The sequence below is a fragment of the Zootoca vivipara genome, chromosome 7 (assembly GCF_965207765.1).
Source record: "Zootoca vivipara chromosome 7, rZooViv2.hap1.1, whole genome shotgun sequence".
In the NCBI taxonomy this organism is placed as follows: Eukaryota; Metazoa; Chordata; class Lepidosauria; order Squamata; family Lacertidae; genus Zootoca; species Zootoca vivipara.
In genome coordinates, this window is record NC_142590.1 from 6650685 (window position 1) to 6673042 (window position 22358).

Sequence of the window (22358 nt, forward strand, 5' to 3'; positions counted from 1 at the left end):
TAATTTGTAGGAATTCATGGAATTGGTGTTCTGTGAGGGGGGTGCACTATATTTAAGCGAGGGGGGAAAGCGCCGTCGCAGGTGTTAATGGTGAATTCTGGCACCTATTTTTCTAGAAAAATAGCACTGATAATAATAATTATGGTCTTTTAAAAATTTCTATCTATAATTTTCAATTTTATACATTTCAATAATTTTACAGTCACTTTAACATTTGGAAACTCGACTTTCTTCCCCCTCTTTCTGCGGTTCCTTAAATTTATTTTTTATATTTTCTGCATATTCCAAATCAACTTAATCATTTATTCATCTACTTTAAATGTATGTAAAACTGCAGGTTATTACAACACCGGTAATTAGGGCTGAGCTTTGCGCTTTAGCAGATGCTTGTGAGCTGAACCATCATCAGGAAAAATGCTACCGGCTAGAATTTGAAGAACTTAATTCCAAAAGGGGCTTAAGTCCATTCTGATTAAGAAATAAATAAATTCCAATTTTGTCCGCCTGTAGATGTTGCCTTGAGACCAATTCTAAAGGGAGGGGGGGAAATCTTGTATAAATGTGCCCAAATCACTGTGCCTTGAAAAATAGGGTTTGCGTTTTTTTTTAAAAAAGAGGTCAGAGTCGGAAATAATTTCCTTCCAAAGGAAATGCCGGCCAAAACGGACTTTAAGCCTCTTTTGGAATTAAGCTTTTCATTCGCGAAGGGCAGCAGAAATTGGGATAGCGGCTCCCCTCGACAGGTACGAAGGCAAGGGGGGGGGCACCCTGTTGTTGGGGCCGAATGGCTGCCAAGGAATGAACCTGCGGGGATGTCGGCATATTCACACGTAATGAGGCTCCCGGCATCGCCCTGCAACCCGATCTTGATCTATCTAACTGTTTTATATTTACACGGCCTGCGGTTCTTGCTGCTTTAAAAACCTCCGCTCCCCTCCTGCCCGACCTATTTGCTCTCTCAGGCGGCGGCGGTGGCTGGGCCGGGCCTGGCCTTCATCCCGCTCCCTTCATCCGCCAATCCCAAAACTAAAGCGCCGCTTGGCGAAGGAGCAGCCCGTCCTTTCGCCTCGCCCAAGAGGGCAACCCTCATCTCGGCAAGGTAAACCGCTGCGAAGGAGCCGGGAGAGAGCCCTCCTCTCTTGGGAAGCCGCTTGTTTCGCTCCGAGGCCGGAGAGCCGCCAAGGAAGAATTTCCTCAGGTCGAGGAGGAGGAGGAAAGTTGTGTGTGCTCGTGTGAACGCGCGAGTTCCGGGGAGGGAAGGAGAGAGACTGGGCAAGGGACTGAGGTGGCTAAGCAGTTCGCGGAGGCAGAGGCGAGTGTGAGGAAGCGAAGTTTTGTTTATTTACTGTATTTGCACGGCTGAGAGGACGAGGCGGGTGGCAACCTGAGCCACCTTAGCAGTTCATCCCCCGTTGGCTGGCTGTGTATTAGCCGGGGGTTAGAAGCCAGCCAGGTACATATATAATCTCGGGCTGCCCGCGAAGAGCGGCCTGCAGCGCCCGGGGCAAGCGGGAGGCGATGCTGGGAGAGAGCCCGGCCGCTTCCTCAGGCTCCGGCGGCGGCGGCGGCGGGGTCTTCTGTCACGTGACGCCCAGGGCGCCCCTGAGGAGAACCGCCTCTCAAGATGGCGGCGGTGGTAGTGGCGGCATCGCCTCCACTCCGCTCAGCAGTTCCACTCCTTATTCCCGCCCGGCCGGGAGGAAGCCGCCGCGGCGGGGAGTGACTTTCTCCGAGGAGGTGCTGGAGCACCCGGCGAGGAGGCTGCGGAGGAGAAGGATGAGGGGAGCGGACGACGACGAGGAGGAGGAGCAGGAGCACGAGCAGGAGGACGACGAAGGGGAGCCGAGCGAGGAAGCGACCCTCGCCGCGCCCTACAGCCTGCGCTCGGCCCGGAGGCCCCACCCGCCGACGCCGTTCAGGAGGCCCGAGAGGGCGGAGGACCGGCAGGCCCCGCGAGAAGCCTCGTCCGCCTCCTCGGAAGGTGAGTGGGCAGCGGCGGGGGCGGGCCTGTCTGTCTGGGTCGCTTTGGTTTGGTCGAAGCAATCCTTCCTCCCCCAACCGACGTTGGTGGGACTACAGCAGGCATCCCCAAACTTCGGCCCTCCAGACGTTTTGGACTATAATTCCCATCTTCCCCGACCACTGGTCCTGTTAGCTAGGGATCATGGGAGTTGTAGGCCAAAACATCTGGAGGGCCGCAGTTTGGGGATGCCTGGACTACAGCGCCCATCATCCGTGACCTGTTGGTTAGGGTTGATGGGTTTTGTAGTCCAGGAATCTCTCGAGGGGCGGAGACGCCCAAGGTTGAGGAAGGCCGGGTTCGGGGTGGTGCAGGTGGTTTCCCCACACACATGGTCAAAACCAAGGGGGCACAACATTGGGAAGATTCACACGGGACTGTGCGCTTGCCCAGGGTGCCATATTAACGTACGAAAGGTTACTCGGAGCCTGCGTCTGCTGGATTGGAAGTCCAGTGGTTGGCGGCACTACACGCGGCCCCCTGATGGGGGATGAGAGACAGCGAGGCGGCCTTTGTATGGATGCTGTTTTTTGGGGGGGACAGCTGCTTTAAGACTCTATGCCTCTCACTAAAGAAGAGATGAGGAGGGCCTGCGGCTTTGCAGATGCTCTCAAAATCCCCGGCCGTGCTGGCCTTGGGGCTCATGAGCATGGCTGGCCCAGCCATGTTTGCAAGGTGAGGCAACGGTCTCAGGCAGCAGGAACCCCTGGGGCAGCAGATCCTGATGGTGATCTTTATCCCCACCCTGCTTGTTCCTGAAGGAGCTTTCTCCTTCTTCCTTGAGGGTGGTGGGGCACCATTTTGTGCCTTTCCAAAATGGCTTGGGCTGGCCCTCCTGATGGGTGTTAGGAGTATTGGCACCTGGAGTGCCAGAGGTTCCCCACCCCAACCTAAAATAGTGTCCTGTTAGTCCGGTGAGGCTTCGAACATGAGTTTGACCAAACTGCGGGAGGCAGTGCAAGACAGGAGTGCCTGGCGTGCTATGGTCCATGGGGTCACGAAGAGTTGGACACGACTAAACGACTAAACAACAACAGTCCGGTGAGGAGTGTGGAGCTGAAGCGGCCTCAGAGTAAGCAAGCAAGTGGCTGAGGGAGCCCAGCTAGCCAGTCCATTGCTGTTGGAAATGGACGGACAAGGGAGGCAGGCAAGCGCCATACTTGCCTTTCTTGTGCTTGCCGTGTGCAATGCCTGCCTGGGAGCTGAGTGCCTGATGCAAAAGGGCAGCTTCTGCCATGCAGACCCAGCAGTGCCTACTGCTGCCTCCCAAGGTGAGCAAGGTGCTGACCTCACTTTCACTTTTGGCCAGCCTCTGTCGGGTTGCTAAGGCTGGGGGCATCCTCTTCCCACATTTCTGTGGGGCAGTATGAGGAGGCAACTCTCTTTGGGGCAGTTAGGACAGCTCGGAGATCATGGGTGGGGTCTGCTGCCCGGAGGACTCCCAAGGAGTGGAGAGAGGAGGCTGAGGGAACAAGGGAGGGTGTTTAAAAATGGGTGACGGGCTGCCAGCTCTGTAGATGAAGGAGTGAAGTAACTGGGCTTCTGAGGCTCAGTGCACGTTTCCCCACAGCGGAGCAATGGAAAGAATGTCCTTAGTCAAGGGAGCTGTGGACTCAAAAAGGTTGAAAACCTCTCCTTTAAGCTATTGGATCCCTTTAATGTTTTTAGGGGTGTGTTGATCTGTCTATTAACAATACTAAAAGTTGGAAGAAGGGGTGCTAAAACCAAAATAGGTTTTAAGATTTAAGATTCTTTTTTCTTAAAATGAGGAATCTTTCATTTCCCCTCTTTTAAATTACTGTGCCGTATTTGGTCTCTCACAAGCACTCTTTCCAGTACAGTATATTGGGAGGGATTGACTTTTGCAGTTGTTTTTGTGTGTGTTTACTCTAAACACAGCTATACTGTGTTCACTGGATCTTTCTTCCAGAGAATTGCCAATCAAATTATATCATTGGGCTGCAAACCCTATACAGTATATACTTATTTAGGTGTAAGTCTATTTGAACTTGGTTGGGCTTACTGTTGAGAAGGCACAGTCAATTTCACAAGCTGCAACAATTCTTAAGTTAGGTTTCTGTTTCCTTTCCTCATTTTCATCTATTTTGAATGAACAGAAGGAAAGAATTGCATAAACGATAAGTGACTAAGAAAAATGGTACATGAGGGATGTCATGGTATGTAAATGGTTACTTTTGGCCATTGGCTTATGCATTGTGAGTTTCTAACAATGTCTACATGTCTTCTCAAAGTAAGTCATAGGCCCAGTTGCACATCATTGTAAAACAATAGTTAACTGTTATCAGACAATGTTGCTTAATTGACGTAACTATTGAAATTATTTTTAATCGGATTCTGTCAATTCTTCCCCTATGCCCCACACCTGGGGACTTTACTTGTCACAAAGTCATTGTTATATCTCCTTTGAAAAATATGCTTAGCAAGTAATGTTTTAATGATTCTGTGATCATTTGGCAGGGAGAAATTTGGCTAACCAGTACTAGATATTTGGAGCATTTCTTGATTACATCTTCAAAAATCTGCCTTGCCTACCTACATTTAATGTTGTGTCTTAATGACAGGTGTAAAAAACCTGTGAAGGCCAAATATTCAGTCTCTCTTTCAGAGTCCTTAGGGGCTCATGGGTTGCATGTTCCACTTGTGTTCTTAAGTTGACGCCTTTTCTCTGTAATTGAGGGATATGAGTTACTGCAGTAGCTGTTTGATTACTGAATTCTTTGCATTTCTACTTTGCTTTCTTTGGTAGGGAGTAAAAACATCTTGGGAATTGCAGATGACTCTGAGCTTGTTCGACCAGCTCTTAGAAGAAGTCCAAGGAGAGGTAAAATGTCTACAGCAGTCTTGAGCAAGCTCTGTTGCTCTATAATACTCAGGTGTACTGTAGTATGTACAGTGCTTAAATGTACATATTAATGGAAATTCAGAAATCTGACTCGATTCAACTACTGTATATTACTGCGTATAAGACTACTTTTTAACCCAGGAAAATCTTCTTAAAAGTCGGGGGTCATCTTATACGCCGGGTCGTATTTCTTATACGACGAGTATATCCTGAACTCTATACTTTAACTTGCTGCTGTGTTTGCATGAGTCTGAAAACAAGTATGGTTCCTTTCTGCATCTGAACTGAGAAACTATGGTTAGGATATGCTTCCAAGCAAGCCAGGATTTGGAAGTCATCTGTAAACAAATTGCTTCATATTTTTGCACGTCTTGAAATTGTTGGTTCCTTATTCAGATGCAATGGGAAGCTATGGTCAACTACAGCTTATGGCCCCATTTCCACAAAGAGTGGGATAATGTAGGGTCACAAAGGCTGTGTGCAGGTAAACAAAGCTCATGTATATCCTGGTTTATTATACCAGGATTTGATCGCCCAAACACATCATTTGTAACAGATACCCAGCTCCTAATTTTTGTTCCTTTATTGATACCAATAAAATAAAGGAACAAAATATAACTTTACATTTCCAAGAATTGTGGAAGCTAGAGCTGAAGTAAATGTATTTTCCCTTGTAGAATTATTTGAAATCTCACTTCAGAAATTTACCATCTTTCTTTTTTTTACCTCTTATTAGATTGAATACTAATGAATAATTTATTGTCTTAACAGGGATTCCTTATGACCAAGCCAGAGACTCTACAAGAAATAAATCAGGTTGGGCTACTTTCCTTTTGAATTCAGAAAGGCAGTCATTATAACCTGTGATTTATGGCACCCTAAAGCATATTGTGGCATATGCTTTTGTGCACTAGAACCCAAATTAATAGATACATGAGTGCTATCCCTACAGGGAGGTACATTCATGTCTACACATACACGTGGGTGTGAAGAAATAATATAACTGGTGGGACCCAGAGGCTTTTGAAATACAGTAGCCTGTAGTGTTGCCACACAGAACTCAAATTTATTTATATCTCACCCTTTTGTTATAAAACATTTCCAGGTGTATTGCAAGAAGGTAGTAACTAAAGAAAATAGCAATTATTCAACAGATTTCTAATGCTACCATTTTATCAAAGATTAAAATTGCAGGCAAATTAAAAGGTTATTGCCTAGATCCATGATGACAATAAATTAGGAGCTATAAGAGCTTCTCTTAATTGAGGAGCTACCTATTTCATTTGAGCTGGTGACAGCACTATTGATGATATTTTTATCAGCATGTTCATGTTGGAGGAGGGGCTTCTTACAGGGGGGATTTAATTATTTATTAGTCATTACTGTTGCAGTAGACCAGGCATCCCCAAACTGCGGCCCTCCAGATGTTTTGGCCTACAACTCCCATGATCCCTAGCTAACAGGACCAGTGGTTGGGGAAGATGGGAATTGTAGTCCAAAACATCTGGAGGGCCGAGGTTTGGGGATGCCTGGAGTAGACTTACAGTGATTCTGTCCCAATGTGTTGCAGCCCAACACGTGTAGCAGATCACACTTTGGATCTAGTGTTATCAATTAAATTGGAAGGTGGTCTAAATGGGATATTTAGCTAAACTCCCATGTTATAACCAGACGGCTACCTGTTGAGGCTTATTGTATATAATATAATACATACACGATATAATATTGTATATAGTGTGTGTTCTTTTCTTCACGGGTAGTACAGTGGTACCTTGGTACTCGAACGGCTTGGCTCCTGAACAAATCGGCTCCTGAATGCCGCAAACCCAGAAGTAAATGTTCTGGCTTGCGAATGTTTTTCAGAAGCCTAACATTCGACGTGGCTTCCACTGCTTCTGATTGAGTGCAGGAAGCTCCTGCAGCCAATAGGAAGCCGCACCTTGGTTTTTGAACCATTTCAGGAGTCGAACGGACTCCCAGAATAGATTACGTTCGAGAACCAAGGTACCACTGTAAACCTATTCCTATTGTCTTCTGGAATCTAATGGATTTCTGCATGTTCTTGGAGCTCCAGTTGGTCCTTTCAATACTTTGGTCACTTTGTGAAACATGGAAATGACCAGAACAATTGACAACTGAACAGTTGTTCCTGAGCATCCACTCCCGTGCTGTTGACTGCCAATATGAACCACCTATATTGAAGCAACTTTGCTCACTCAATTCAGTGTGGTCCTCTTATGTGCGTATTTCTTAAAATTAAGTTCTTTCTTGAAATATGCATTTAGTCCAAAGTAGCTACTCATCTAAATGAATTAGTTGAAGCACATGACTGACCTAAAGATGGGGCTGTCAGTAAATATGGGATTAAATAGTTTTATTGCTTTAGGCTCTGATTCAACGTTTGTATCTTTTCAGAACATGAAGCAAATGAAGTGGAGAGTGAAAACAGACCTGAAATCTGGCATGATAATTTTCAGTCAGTTAGCAGATTTAATGAAGGTAGCAGTCGCCTGTTTTTCTCTTCCTGGCAGGGTGTCAATTTGTTATGTGGTGCAGGATCTTTTTGTATTTTATCCACTGCTGTTTTCCAGAAATTTAGGCAGCTCATAATATAGAGCTTTTATCATATCATATTCCCCTCTTGCTTTTTTTTCTAAACTAAAAATCCCTAAACATTGTAAACTTTTCTCAGAAAGGAGTAGCTCCATCCACTTGATCATTTTGGTAGCCCTTTTCTAGATTTTTTCCCCAAGCTCTACAATTTTTTTAGGTGCAGTTACCATAACTATTCACAGTATTCCAAGCACACCAAATCAACATTTTCACTGGGTGACCATAAGGTCTCTTTCCTGGTTAGTCCCAGCAAGTGGAGACCAAATCTGTGATTTGGAATTTTGTTGCCTCACTGTGCATCACTTTATACGTGCTTACATTAATGCTTTGCATTGCCATTTTAATTCCCATTTCCCCAAGTTTACTTCCTTTTGGACTCCATGCTATCTTTTTTTGTTTTTTGTTCTTACCACTCTGAACAATTTGGTGAAATCAGAAAACTTTGTAAGCTGCTAACCCTTAACCCACAGAGATTCTTAACTCACCTGTCTGCTTAACTTTCTGATTGAACTATCATCTGTGCCTCCCTGGGCCCCTAGAGCTGGGCCTTCTCCATCTAGGGCTCCCTTTGCAGTCTTAGGATTGTGTTGGTTCCTTGTATCACTAATGTGATACCGTATTTTTTTTCCTTGCATCCTCTTTTTTTAGATGCACATTATTTTGTTCAGAAACCACAAGGGCTTAATCAGAAGACAAAGTTAAGAGTGAGGACGCAAGGTTTGTATGAAACTTCAGCTTGTGTGTGTGTATTTTGCTGCTTTTATTTTAAAACTTCCATGTTTATAGTTGTAGGTTAAAGGTGTGTTCATTCCACATAGAACACAGACAGGATTATATGGTAGATCTAGTTCTGGGTTGGAAAGTAAAAGAGGAGAGATTTAAGACATGGGTTTGGCAGTGGTATATAATGAAATAAATAAATACAACCAGCAGCATCTCCCCCACCTCCGCCGCATTCAGCGAGAAGCGGGGGGCAGCAGAGGGATGCTGCTCGTTCTTCCCCACTAGTCCCGTTTGTGAAAACAAGCCTGCTTTCCCCAACAGGGTTGGTGGGGAGTAACCAGCAGCATCTCCTCCGCCTCCCCCTGCCCCCACAGTTTAATGCAGTTAGCTCTGCCATGGGAACTTTAGTGGCTCAAACTTGTGAGTTTTGATTTTGAAGCTTTGTTATTCTGAGTGCAACGTCATATGGTCAGGTGTGGCAGGAAGTACTTATGCTTGCTGCAATTTTGGATAACAAGCAAAGGGCAAACCCCTGCAAATGCCTCATGGAGAGCAGCTCTCCATTTGTGTCACTTAGAAAGCCCTCCCTCCCTCCCTCCCTCTACCAACGGTGGCCTGTTCATGTGAAGATCTTCCCATTGTCCCTTGGAAGACAGATGAACAAATAAGAACAGAAATAGATTTTTGTGGCATCATTTGTTTAAAGCTGGCATTCTATAATTTAACTTGAAAAACAAAACCCTGATATTTAAAGCAGCAAACGATTCTATTTGCAGATCCTGGCAACTGATGTTTTGTAGCATTGGGGTAACCATATATCTGATATGCTGTGTGTGGTGTTGCCCTGATGCTTGGTCATAAAGTAGGTTGTGTGTAGATTTGACATTTGGGCAGTGAACGTTTGCTTGTATTCTGTTATTTTATTCTATTCTATTCTCCCCTATCCCCTTTATCTAAGGAACAGTCAGTGCTGCTCTTGGCCCCTGATACCTCTGGGTGATTCCCCTCCAGCGCCCCCTCCCAGCCTTTTAGAGGAGGAAAACCAGGAGAATTTTTTTTCTTGTTTTCCTCCTCTAAAAACTAGGTGCGTGTTATGGTCCGAAAAATTCGGTGATTGTTTGTTGTATGTACCACCTTGCACTGTTTCCTCAAAGTGATGCAGAGTTTTTTTTCTGGTTCATCTTTTGGATAATGTTGACTGGAATGGAGTCTGTTTTCTTTACCAAAATAATAATACTTGCTTTTATTTATTGTAATGTTTCCTGTTTTTCCAACTGGCAAAAATATACATTTAGTACAGTATCTTAAAGATGGAACAGAGAAAGCTGTTGCATTTGTAATTATTTGAACAAAATGTAGACACTTAAATTGTGCTATACAGTATAAACTAAGGCCTTTATACTGTGCTACATTTATTATGTAGTAAGTTATACAGAATATGTTTTATAGCCTTAAAGAAGCAAAGCAAATTTAGAACTGATAAAAATGCATGTTTGGGTTTTCCAGAAATTAAAAATATTTTAGTTACATGGGTTCAAATATGAATTCCTGTTATGCTGTTCTCCCGTTGCCTTTTGAATATGGTGAGAATATTCCTCTTTTTGTAGGAAGACAATTTGGATCATGAAGTTTATGGAATTTATTTATTTATTGAATTTTATTTGAAAATAATTGGATTGGTTTGCACTTAAATCTCTTATCTTTGGTTTGTATTCTAGCCCATGTGCCAAAGAAACAACCACGTGTTGCTCCCAAAAGTAAGGTATTTTCCTCTTTCAGACTATGTGTAGTTGTTTTTTACTGAAATGTGTTTGACAACCTTGTACCTCTGTAATTATGTATGCAGATTTGCTTGTCTAGAACAGTGTTTCTCAACCAGTGTGCCTCCAGATGTTTTGGGACTACAACTCCCATCATTCCTGACCACTGGTCTTGCTAGCTAGGGATGATGGGAGTTGTAGTCCCAAAACATCTGGAGGCACACTGGTTGAGAAACACTGGTACTCTAGAATCTAGGCTTTCAATCAGGAGTGGGGAACCATTTTGCCTCAGTGGGCTAGATCTTTCTCCACTTCACAGGCCAACTTTGGTGGGTGGGAGATGATTGACATGTTGGGATGTTCTGCCATGTAAAATTTTGTTGTTTAGCACTTGGGTACTACAGGGACGTGGGTGGCACTGTGGGTTAAACCACAGAGCCTAGGGCTTGCCGATCAGAAGGTCAGCAGTTCTAATCCCCGTGACGGGGTGAGCTCCCGTTGCTTGGTCCCTGCTCCTGCCAACCTAGCAGTTCGAAAGCACGTCAAAGTGCAAGTAGATACAGCGGGAAGGTAAACGGCATTTCCATGTGCTGCTCTGGTTCGCCAGAAGCGGCTTTGTCATGCTGGCCACATGACCTGGAAGCTATATGCCGGCTCCCTCGGCCAATAATGCGAGATGAGTGCGCAACCCCAGAGTCGGTCACGACTGGACCTAATGGTCAGGGGTCCCTTTACCTTTATAGCTCTGGTAGAGTACACATGCAAAAGGCCCCATGTTCAATCCACAACAATTCCAGATAGGACTAGGAAAGATCCCTGTCTGAGACACTGGAGAGATTCTGGCAGGTGGGTATAAACTACACATTACATTGAATGCGAATTTGTGCAATTGCACCTTTTTTTAAAAAAAAATGCAGACATCGGGTCTCACTACAGGTGGGGTCAATTGTTATTGGGCTGCACCTGTTAAGAGGAAATGTTACCCTTTTCCTCCCTAAGTCATATTTAGGATAAAGAAATTCCTTTAGTAGCACCTTAAAGACCAACTAAGTTTTTATTTTGGTATGAGCTTTCGTGTGCATGCACACTTCGTCAGATCTCCCCCCACCCCTGCAACTATGAGGCAGATCCCACTTGGCTATGAACAGGAGGTTGTTTCCATCCAGCGATCTTATCTGCAGATGGTCACATTCCATAAGTTGGTTGGGGAGAATATTTATTTCACTCACTTTAGCAGACAAATCTATTGGTTGAAACTGGCGAATTTTGACATAAAGATTTTTTTTCCAGCAGAAACAAGCTTGCAATGAACAATAATGGAGAAGCCATAAATACTGTCAAATACTGACTTTAAGAATGCCCGCTTGTGCCATGTGTGAGATTTTCAGTCCCAATATTTCATTTATGAACATTTTTCAAAAAGCAAGCTTGAATTTGAACTTGTTAAAGTTAACACTTTAGGGACATTAGCTTTTTGCTGTTTTTCTGGGGAAGTCCCATTCTTTTGAATTGTCAATAGTGTGCCTTCTAATCTGCCTGAAATGATGATGAAATCAGCCAGAATAATAAAAACAAATTCAAAAATTAAGCTCAGATGTATGCATTTTTCCTCATCCTTTGTTTTGTGTATATGTGTGCACTAGGTTCTAAACAGTCTAATCGGGGACACACATTTGCATGGATTCTGCCACTTATAGTAGCAGTAGTTGTTTGCCTTGCTGGTGGTGGATGGTATGTGCTTCAGTATTCATCATACCGTAGTTTGGAAAATAACCAAGTCCTGCGAACTGAAGCCCTGAAAGCATTTCAGAAACAAATGAGAGATCTCATGAGCAGCTACCCAAGTCAAGACAAAAAATTGTGGAAGAGAATCCAAGTCATCTTGGAGAAACACCTCAACTCTTCTCAACCGTATTTGAAACCAGCTATTTTATTGTTCACTGCTGCAAAAGAAGCTGAAGATGCCCTGAAATGTTTAAGCAACCAGCTTGCTGATGCTTTCTCATCCTCGCAGCACACTTCTACAATAAAAATTGATGGGGCCAGCAAAGCTACTCTAGACAGTGATGATGTCAAACTCCTTGTGGACGACGAGTTGAGTTCTGGGTTCAAGGGAGGCAGGAAGGTGGCAGTAGTGCATCGATTTGAGTCACTGCCTGCTGGTTCCACCCTGATATTTTACAAGTACTGTGACCATGAGAATGCAGCATTTAAGGATGTTGCTCTACTTTTAACTGTTCTTCTGGATGAGGAAACTCTAAGAAAGGACCTTAGCCCACTGCAAGTTGAGGAGAAAGTGAGGGACTTCCTCTGGGCTAAATTTACCAACTCAGATGTGCCAGGTTCCTATAAGCACATGGACACAGACAAACTGAGTGGGCTGTGGAGCCGCATATCCCACCTGGTCTTACCTGTGTGGCCTGAAAATGTCCTTCCTCAGGAAAACTGTTTGCAGGTGAAATAATATTTTTGTAAGAGAGAATGAAAACAATACAGCATGTACATCTATTAATGGCTGGATAGGGTGTGTATTTCCAGCTTGGTAATCAGAACTGACTCTTAGGTGTGTGCTTCAAAATTTTAAATCTGATTTATTCCTTTCCAAAGAAGATGGAAATTCACATATTAAGAACTTGTAGAGCTCTACAAGTTCTTAATATGTGTATTTCCAGCTTTATGTGACACTCCTGTAATTCGTAGAGGTCAGAACCTTTCATCTCAAAAGAATATTGATTACAATACCACTTAACAATTTGAAGTCCTTTCAGAGAATGTTGCAAATGGGAGCAACAAGTTAATGAATAAGCACATGGTTCTGTCTTCTTTGTACTTGAAGTGTATTAGAATAAAATGCAAACTCAAAGCTGTCACTAAGACTTCGTATATCTAGTAACAACTCTGTCATCCGTTTACCAAAATCTCAGATGGACTAAGTCTCCTGTAATTGCAGGCTCTTAGAGTTTGCTTTAGCCATGTCCTGTTGTTGGGTTTGATTAACATAATGATGCAATTCAAATTTCTAGTCAGGAGTGGCAAACACAAATGCCCTGTCCGGATTGTAACTTTGGGATTGACTTCACAGTGCCAGTATTTTTAATCCAGAACTACAAGGCTCGTCAATCTGTGTTGATCCACTGCCAGACTGACCAATATGAATTTCCTTTTGCATGTGGGAGTCCCAGGTGGACAAGATGCAGCCTTTGTAAACACACATTTATTTTTGCACTTGCCCAAAAAGGAGTGAAGGAAACACTGATTTAGATTAATCCATAGTTCAATCAACATTTTTAAAAGTGTTGAACTGGTGTGCTTCAGTGTCCTTTCTCAAAATAATTCACTCTTCTGAAACATATATATTAAATTTGAAATATTATTTTAGATAAGCACAGATTTTAATAGTGCCTTTGCGCTGGGCAGAACTTATTTATTGCAGAAATGAAGACTAAAGCCCCCCCCCCAACTCCTTGTTTGGATTCCTGCCCCGCAAGATAGAACTTTCCATGTAAAATTTGAATCTGACAACTGGTAAAGCGTGACAGCCCACATATTTTGAATGCTTCATTCCAGAAAGCCTTACAGCTTATGTCAGGCTATACTTCTTAATTGTATATGAATGTATGTACTTGAATGCAAATGGTAATGTGCAAACCTCAGGACTTTGATACTTACTGATTCTTATGTAATTGAGCCACTTGGATTTTACTGTGTTTGAGAAGCTTGCAAAACCTGCATTTTCGAAATATGTTCTCAGCACAATTGTCCTCCTTGCTTTTTGAAGATTCACCAGAGTGCCATTCTTTGTCCCCAAGTATATCTACAGTAAGTGGATTTTAACCGCAGAAACTATGGCCGCCTCTGGAAGTGCTAGAAAAGCCCCTGGCCATGTTCTGTAGAGTGTTATTTCTTTCTTTGGGAGCTTTTGCACATGGTGCAGCTACACATTCCTTCCTGACTCACAGTCAGAAATGCTTTATTGGCTTATATTAAAACTGGCTGTCATACCTTGAAGTGAAGATTCCTGGGGCCTAACACTGAATACACCTTTTTTGAGTGTGGAACACAAGCAGCAGCCAGAGCACATGAAAATGTTTATGTATACATGAAGGTCTTAGGAAAACATATTCCTGTAAAGTGGTTTATAAAGTGTAGGCATTAGTGTCTTGAAGTTTTCTAGGCCAGGAACTCATAACTCGCAGAGCTCAGGTCACCTGCACCTCCCAAAATGCCATTCGGTGTGAGAGGTATGCCCTTCTGAGCAATGGTGTTGCGAAGCTGCTACAGGAAGAGGGATTTGCTCAAAATTGGGTAGAGGTTCACCTTTGTACCATTCCCCCAACAGTGTCTCACCCCCCCCTCCCCATCCCATATTCAGAAGGGCCCAGTGCTCCAGAAAAGCTTTCAGAAAGGGGAAATCTCCCTTCCATTTACTTGTTAACCTGGGATCTAGTTGCACTGTATATAGTTAAGTTTAAATAATTTTAAAACATGAAAAGTCCTATTTGTTGACTACTCAGCTGTTTCTTAGGTAAAGGGACCCCTGACCATTAGGTCCAGTCATGACCGACTCGGGTTGCGACGCTCCTTTTGCGTTATTGGCCGAGGGAGCCGGCGTACAGCTTCCAGGTCATGTGTCCAGCATGACAAAGCCGCTTCTGGCGAACCAGAGCAGCACACGGAAACGCTGTTTACTTTCCCACTGTAGCGGTACCTATTTATCTACTTGCACTTTGACGTGCTTTCGAACTGCTAGGTTGGCAGGGGCAGGGACCGAGCAACGGGAGCTCACCCCATTGTGGGGATTCGAACCGCCGACCTTCTGATCAGCAAGCCCTAGGCTCTGTGGTTTAACCTACCGTACAGCGCCACCTGCGTCCCCTCAGCTGTTTCTTAGTGCTACTATAATTATATAAGAGATTTCATACATCCTGCCAGCACAATTATTAAATGAATGATTGGACAGAAAATCTTTATGAGGAGTGGCTATAACAGTTGTCTTCTCTGTTAAGTGTATGCTAAACATTTCATGTAGGACTTTTTGGTAGTGGCTCCTGGAGCGTCAAGGCTACTTTGTACTGTTCATGAACTGAACTTCCTAACAACCAGCAAATCAACTCAGTTTGCAATAGCTTTTAATTCATGGAGATCAACCAATAGGACAAATAAATAAAGTATAAACTTACTGCCATATATTGCTGATCAGCTTTTCAATACTATAGTATTTATTTTCAATATCCTTTTGACAAAAGATTGTTTCTCTGTTGTGTCTTTAAGAATTAATTGTACACATGATCAATATATGATGGAAACATTAATTTGATAGCTTTTGGCTGTGTTACAGAAGGGCAGTATCTTAATAAAAGTAGTGATTCCAAATCTGCGATGGAGTTACATGAATGCTCTGCTTTATTAAGATTCATTTACAGCACCACAGCTCAAAGAAGTAGTGTTAAAACTATAGAGCTGGAGACAGCTAAGAGGAATAGAAAGTTTGCCTTCTAAAAGGAAGAATGTACATACATTATTTTTGGCACCAGTTTTCATTTCGCAGATTCCCCCGGTTCTATCCAATTTCAAACCATGATAGTAGAATATGGATTTTTCTGAGTCCAATTCTCACCCCGCCTTAACAGGTGGAGGCAGCCCTTCCCAAAATACCAGCAGGCTTCCTTTAACACAGTTCATGGATCATCTTTGGTTTCAGTTGCAACACCCAGCTGCCACTTTCTATTTTTAGGAGGAGTGTGCAAGAGCACTGTGGAGTGGAAAACTTTCCATCGCCCCTGTTTTGCAGTCACAATAATCTGACTGATGTAAAGTGATAGCAGGCTTCTTTACATACAGCCCTCCTCCTCTCTTTCCCTGCCAGCATTTAGATTGCCCAGCTACGATTTACTTGCTTTGTGAACTTGGTAGGAATTCACCCGAAACAGCTTTAAAATGCAAGCTCTCTTGGTTCTTCCCTTACTTGCCACCTGTGCTTGTTTCCAGCAGGTAAAAGCTTTGTTGTGTTTCTTAAAATTCTAATTATTTTTCTCAAAAAGGGTCACTTTAAAAATGGAATATGACTTCCCTACAAATGAGCAGGGTTGTCTTGTGTCTTCCCCTGCTGCAGGCCTGTAGGTTTTAACGGGGAAACACTGGAAGCAAAATCTCTGGGAAGTGGAGCGTCTGTTTCTTTTGGTTTCACTCACTAGTAAAGCAAAAGCAAATCTTAAGTGGATTTTAAAAACTATATAGAGGGGGGAAGTGGAAGTCACTGTGAGTAGGGAATTATGGTGATTTCCCCCCCTAAAAGGTACATTTCTGAAAATTCTAGAAACTGGTTTCTAGTTTATCAGCATAACTAATACATTTAACAAGCCATGGAATATTCAATGGTGCCCTATTACAATCCTATTTAAAGTAGCCTTTTGCAGGAATTAGAATGGGGGTAATCGGCCTTTGCCAGTGATTTTGTATTGGGGTGTGTGCTTACAAGTGCCCTTTTTGCATATGTGCACCACTTTTTCCTCATTTTTAAAAAAGAATCCATTCTGTACTAAGATATAGGATGTAGACACTGCAGGGGAAATTTTGTGTACAGTGGTGCCTCGCTAGATGAATTTAATTCGTTCCACAGGTATTTTCTTATAACGAAAAATTCGTCTAGCGAATCCCATAGGAATGCATTGAATTTTTTTGATTTTTTTTTGCCCATAGGAACGCATTAATTGAATTTCAATGCATTCCTATGGGAAACCGCGATTCGCTAGACGAATTTTTCGTAAAACGCATTCGTCTAGCGAGGCAACCTCCGCTCGAAAAATCCTTTCGTTAAGCGGAAATTTTGTTAAGCAGGGCATTCGTTAAGCGAGGCACCACTGTACTTTGGCTGCTGTTATACCCTTGGCTGCTTTTGTCAACTTCTAGGGAAATCAATGGGATGGATTTATGCTTGTGTAGATCAATATTACTAGCAGATAGCAGATTGACTAAACATGCCACAGTCTTGTTGGATTCTCTCCCCTATTTATGTTTGGGAAATGAGTTTGTGATTATGTTTGAATCAGGACTATAACAGCATACCTATAACGGCATACTGCTAACGGTCATTTAGAATTCGAACTTCAGTTAGGGCATTTCCAGTCCTGGCATCGGAGGGGAAGGTATGGTTTATGCTTACTGTAGCCTGTGTACTTTGACTTTCATAGCAAACTATGGTTTGCTTAACCTCCAAGGTGAGGAAGTTGGAACATGCAGGGGGAAGAGGCATATTTGGGGTAGTCATGGCAAGTATGGGCTGGCTCTGCCATTACTAGGCAGAGTGAAGCGGCAGCTTTAGGCGTTTGATTTCAAGGAGGGTAGCAAATTCTTTATATTTTCTAGTTTGTTGCATTTTTACTACCAAGGAAGGGGAGAAGTGCCTCCTGCAATTTCTGCCTTGGCTGCAAAAATGACTTGGCTTTGTATACTGCACACCTTGATGTGTGTTTCTGTGAGGGGTTGTCATTTGCAGGTTTACTGCTTTTAAAGAGCCAGCTTACATTTTATTACAGCACCGCAAGTGCTACCTTGTTTAGTTCTTTGCTACCTTGATAAAATATGTCAGTTACATGGAGAAGACAAACAGTAATTTCTTCCCATCAAGGAACCAAATCAGTGGTCTTACTGTGAGATTCTGATGCGTACATTTTACTATCACAGGAAGGCAGCTGCCAACATTGATAATGTTTGAATTAGTCCTAAATTAACGACTCTTGAACTTTTAAAAAAAGTTCCTACCCTGAATAAGACCAGTTACAACCATGCTTGCATGTATGGAAGTCTGACGAATGTCACTGGATCTTTAGTAATCTCAAGGTGTTGCTGAGAAGTGCAAATATTTTTAGTTATTTCAGCCAGATACCTTTTAGCAGCACTGGGACTAGGTGCTATAGAGCAGGCAGATCGCTATAGACTGCGATCTACTCCCAGTATAAAAAACTGGCAGTTTTTTTCATTGGAGGGAAGAGGAGCGAGGGTGGGTGGAAAGGGAGGATTGCACAGTGTTGTTGAATTATTATTTTTTTGGGGGGGGAGAGGAATGACCAGAGTTGTTTAGTTTCGACCGGTTGGACTGTTGGACTTGCCTGCTATAGACTACCAATCCCACACCGGTAGCCCTTTCCTGCTCTTCCCAACCGCCTCGCGAAGCCGGTGAAGTGGGCGGGGCCAGGCGCTCAACGTCCGGAGAAGGGCGGGGCGTAACGGCCCGGAACCCCCGCCATGTTTAGAAGGTCTCTGCCGCTCTTCCCCCCCCCCGCTTTCTGACATCTCGCGAGGCTTCCGAAGGTGGCTCCCGCCCTGCTGCGCGCCTTCGCCGCCGCCGCCGCCGCAGCCGCTTCTCCCCCGCCCTCCCCGCGCGTCCCTGTGTGTCAGTTGCTGGCCGGTAATGGCGCCGGGCTGGCGGCGGCGTTGCCGCTGAAGCCGCCTTTGGGCCCGCCGCCGCCGCCGCCCCTCAGCGGCCTGTTCCCGGAGGATTACAAGATGAACCGGCTACCTCACCCGCCCCGCCGGGAAGGGGGAGGGAAGAATGGAGACGGCGTTAGAGCAGGTGAGGCGAGGCCTCCCGGCTGGCCGGACCACCAGCCTCGACCCTGGGACTGGCCCGGAGGCCGAAGCCCGAAGCGGGGCAGTGGGCTTTATGAAGGGAGGGCGAGCGGAGCCGGGGTGCCGGGTCGCTTCCCTTCCTCGGCCGGGTGTGGTGGCCCGACTGTGGTGTCGATCGGTGTTTTCTAATAGCGGGGAGTTCCGCGGGTGAACCTCTCGTGTCCCGCTTCCCCCTCGCTTCCCCTCTCCTCTCCTCGCCGCCCCTTTTCTCTCTCTGAGGTTCGGCCCGGGCTGTCACTGCTGCTTCCTGGTTTAAAGGGACAAGTTCTCGCTTCAGGTTTCCTGTTGGCAGTATGCTGGCCCTGTTTTCAAAAGCGCTGCCCTTTAATTTCAGGGAGCCCGTCATAGATTCTTGTTGTTACTTCTGTTGTTGTTTGTTTGTTAGTTTCGTGTCCCAGCCATTGTGTGGAATTCAGTTGTGGTGAAATTCAGCCAGATGGGCAATGTATAAATAAATTATTATTATTATTATTATTATTATTATTATTATTATTATTATTAAAGTGCCTGCTGACAAACATGAAATGTTGGGACTGGGAAGAGGAAGAAATACATGTGGGCTCAGAAGTTTGTGCAGAAGTGAGGTCGTATCCAACTTTGGGATTCGGATTGCAAATTGCCATTTAAGCCACAGGGAGGATGCATAAGACTGTGTTTGTGCGTGGGCAGGTACCCCAGGCACACATGTTTGCCTGTGTACTTTTAAAAAGTAAGATGAGAGAGAAAGAAAAGGCAGGTCTCTGCCACCAAGAAATGTAAAGTCTAAGGGCTCGATATAAGCCATACACATTAGTCTAAAATACTTCTGAGTAAACATGGATTTGGATTGGGTGTCCGTTCATCTCTCCTATAAGAAGTGTTCTGCTGCATCAGATCAAAAATACATCCAGTCCATTTCTCACCATGTCAACCAGATGCCCCAAGTACCCGACAGAGTTTGAAGGCAACAAACTTTCTCTTGCTGTCTAGCAAATGGTAGTGCATACTGCTTTCTGAATGTGGAGGTTCCATTTAGCTGTCATGCCAAAAGACCTATATACCTCATGCATTCGTCTAATCTTTTAAAGCTGTTTAGGCCAGTGGCCATCACTGTATACTGTGGCAGTGAATTCCATAGATCATGTATTGTGCAAAGTAGAACTTTTCTTTTACGGTATCTGTCCTCAGTTGTCAGTTTCATTGGGTGACTTGAGTTTTGATATTCTAGGAAGTGGAGAAAAAGTTATGTCTCCACACCATTCATAAGCCTCTATCATGCTTCTTAATGGATGTTTATCCGAAACAAAAAATTGCAAACACTTTTCATAATTTTAGTTGTCCATTTCTGGACCTTTTCTAATTCTACAGTGTCCTTTTCGAGGTTGAGCATCCAGGACTGCACATAATATTCCAGATGTGCCTGCGTATTGAATTCATCCACACTATTACACTGTCAGACTTAAGAAATTGATTGAATGTGACTGCTAGCATTGAATTCATGTTTTTATTTTATGCTGCACACTGACTTTTTAAAGCTTTGCCTCAAGATTGCTTTCCTAGTTAGTTACTTTTGGTTCTGACCCCATCATGAATGTCAGCAGTGGGGAAGCTTTTTCAGCCTGAGGACTACATTCTTCAGGGCAGTGGATGCAGGCAGTGGATAGGGCCAGAGCCCAAAGTGGGCAAGACCAAAGCCACATCTATTCACCCCTATCCCATTCACACACATCTGTACATACACGCACACCCTGATTTGGACAAATCTATATAGAGAAGAAGATTCCCTTTCTCAGTCCTCAGCATAGGGACACACTGAGTTGCTGATGCGGAAAGAGATTGTGCTCTTTCTCCATTGGCTGTTTGCTGCATTTCTGTGATGGGTGCTGAGAAGCAGGCTTCGCTTTTTCAGCATGCAGCACAGAAACACAGTCGGCTGCCAATGGAGGAAGAGAGCGATCTTTTCCCATAAGCAGCAGGATTCTACAGCCACACACCCCTTCCCTGCTTCTCAGCTGCTTCATAGATGCCAAACCTCTCCTCCACCCCCCATCCCAAATCTCCCACAACCACAGCAGCTACTCAGCAGCCACAGCTGAGCTGAAGAGGAGAGAAGGCAGCCTAGGAAGAGGGCTAATGTACCGTACCAGACGGGGAGGCCCTGTGGGTCTCATCTAGCTCATAGGCAGATTTGGCACCCCGATGCATGTGAAGTTTGGATTTCTTTGCCCCATTTTGCATCACTTTTTCATTGTTGGTCTTTTTAGTGTCTTTTTAGCAGTTTTTAGTGTCTGCTCACCCAGTTTGGATAAATTCTTTTGATACTTGGGATTTCACCATCTGAATAACACGGTGTCATTTATATAGCTGGCTTCCTCACTTCTCATCCCTGACCCCAGATCATTTATGAAAAAAGTTAATTAATACTATATCAAAAAACAGGTAGATTTTTTTGTAGTGTAGCAACACTGGAAAGCACCAGAACCATGATAATTTGGGTTCCATCAATGGAGACAGGTGATATGTGGTGTGTTAGGGTTGTGGGGAGGTAGTTTGAAAAAAATATGTAATTTATGCAAGTTTGACTGGAATTGACTTTGTCTGTCTTTGAAACTCCATTTTACTGACTCCTATGACAGCTCTACTTTCTCAGCTATGGTCACTCCAATTTCCTCCTCCCAATCTTGCAGATGAATCCCTCCCCCCCTTTCCTTCTGGCCCCCACTATTGCTCTGCTTTCTGTTCAGCTGCTCAGGTGCTGTCTGAGCCCTGGGAAGTGCATGATACTAAAAGAGGAACAGTGTCACTCTTGAAACTTCCTCCATCAAGTCTATATGTTTACAGTATTTCAAAGGGAGAGTGGGAAGATAACCATCCTCACCACTTCATGACAAAGGGGGCAGTGAATGGCAGGATATGTGGGTGGGTGTGGGTGTGTTTCAGAGGCTTCACAAGCAGAAGGGGAAATCCTCAAGAGTACCATTGTGCCCATGGGCTGCACATAGGCAACCCCTGGTTTAATGATTATGTATGCTTAATCATTCTATCTTTATTTATGATTCCATAATCTGACCTGTAAATTCTTGAATCTCCCCACATCCCTATTTATAAAATTGATGTCATGTTGGCTATTGTGTCCCTCTTATCAGAGGTTTGTATTTTAGTAACAAGTTGCCTTTCCCCAGTCAATCAGGAGTTTCTTATCTGAATTCTTTAGGACCTCTAAATGTGTGTTCCCCTCAAACCCTGTCACTTGTTAAAAGTTAGTGTCAATTAAAAATTGTTTCCCAGGAGGCATACCCAATATCTACATTGATGTCCTTTTGGTGACAGGGGGAGGGCACCTTAAAGAATAACAGTATCAATTCCAATAACAATTCCTGTCATAAAATCCATAAAATCCAGGAATTGTTATTGGAATTGATACTGTTATTCTTGTCTGCTATTCTAGGCATTGTTGTTGCTTTAGTGTTTTTATTATGTTATTGTATTTTCTATTTTTGTTCAAAGCTGCATTGGAAAAGTTTATTGAAGGATGGCTTAGGGATCCATTCCTTTATCTTTAAGGTGCCCTCCCCCTGACAATTTTTATGGATTTTGCTGCTTCACTTTCATATTGGTCTTTGCTTTAACTTCCTTCATTGGCTTCATTGAAATCAGTGGAACTTATGGTAGTGCTATCCTGTGCATGTTTATTAAAGATAATTCCTGCTGAGTGTCTTGAAGCTTATCCCTTGCCTAGAATTGCAGCTGAGCAGCATAATCATGTTTACTT

The 22358-nt window shown here is 43.9% G+C and overlaps 2 protein-coding genes across 10 annotated transcripts in view; both read left to right on the plus strand.

Moving 5' to 3' along the window:
* Positions 1-697: 697 nt before the first annotated feature.
* On the plus strand, positions 698-15356 carry TOR1AIP1 (torsin 1A interacting protein 1). Its single transcript, XM_035123472.3, has 7 exons — positions 698-1981; positions 4788-4862; positions 5655-5699; positions 7299-7382; positions 8145-8213; positions 9938-9976; positions 11623-15356. Exons 1-7 carry the CDS (start codon positions 1519-1521, stop codon positions 12441-12443), a joined length of 1596 nt encoding a protein of 531 aa, XP_034979363.3. The 5' UTR covers positions 698-1518; the 3' UTR covers positions 12444-15356.
* A 590-nt stretch (positions 15357-15946) lies between these two features.
* The window catches only part of CEP350 (centrosomal protein 350), a 58716-nt gene continuing 52304 nt past the window's right edge, over positions 15947-22358 (plus strand). For 8 of the 9 annotated variants that reach the window (XM_035121770.3, XM_035121772.3, XM_035121773.3 and 5 more), the window contains exon 1: positions 18260-18551. The gene's annotated coding sequence lies outside the window, so the exon portion shown is untranslated. Of the gene's footprint in view, positions 15971-18259; positions 18552-22358 lie in introns of those variants that run through there. The other variant, XM_035121771.3, reaches the window with a different exon arrangement.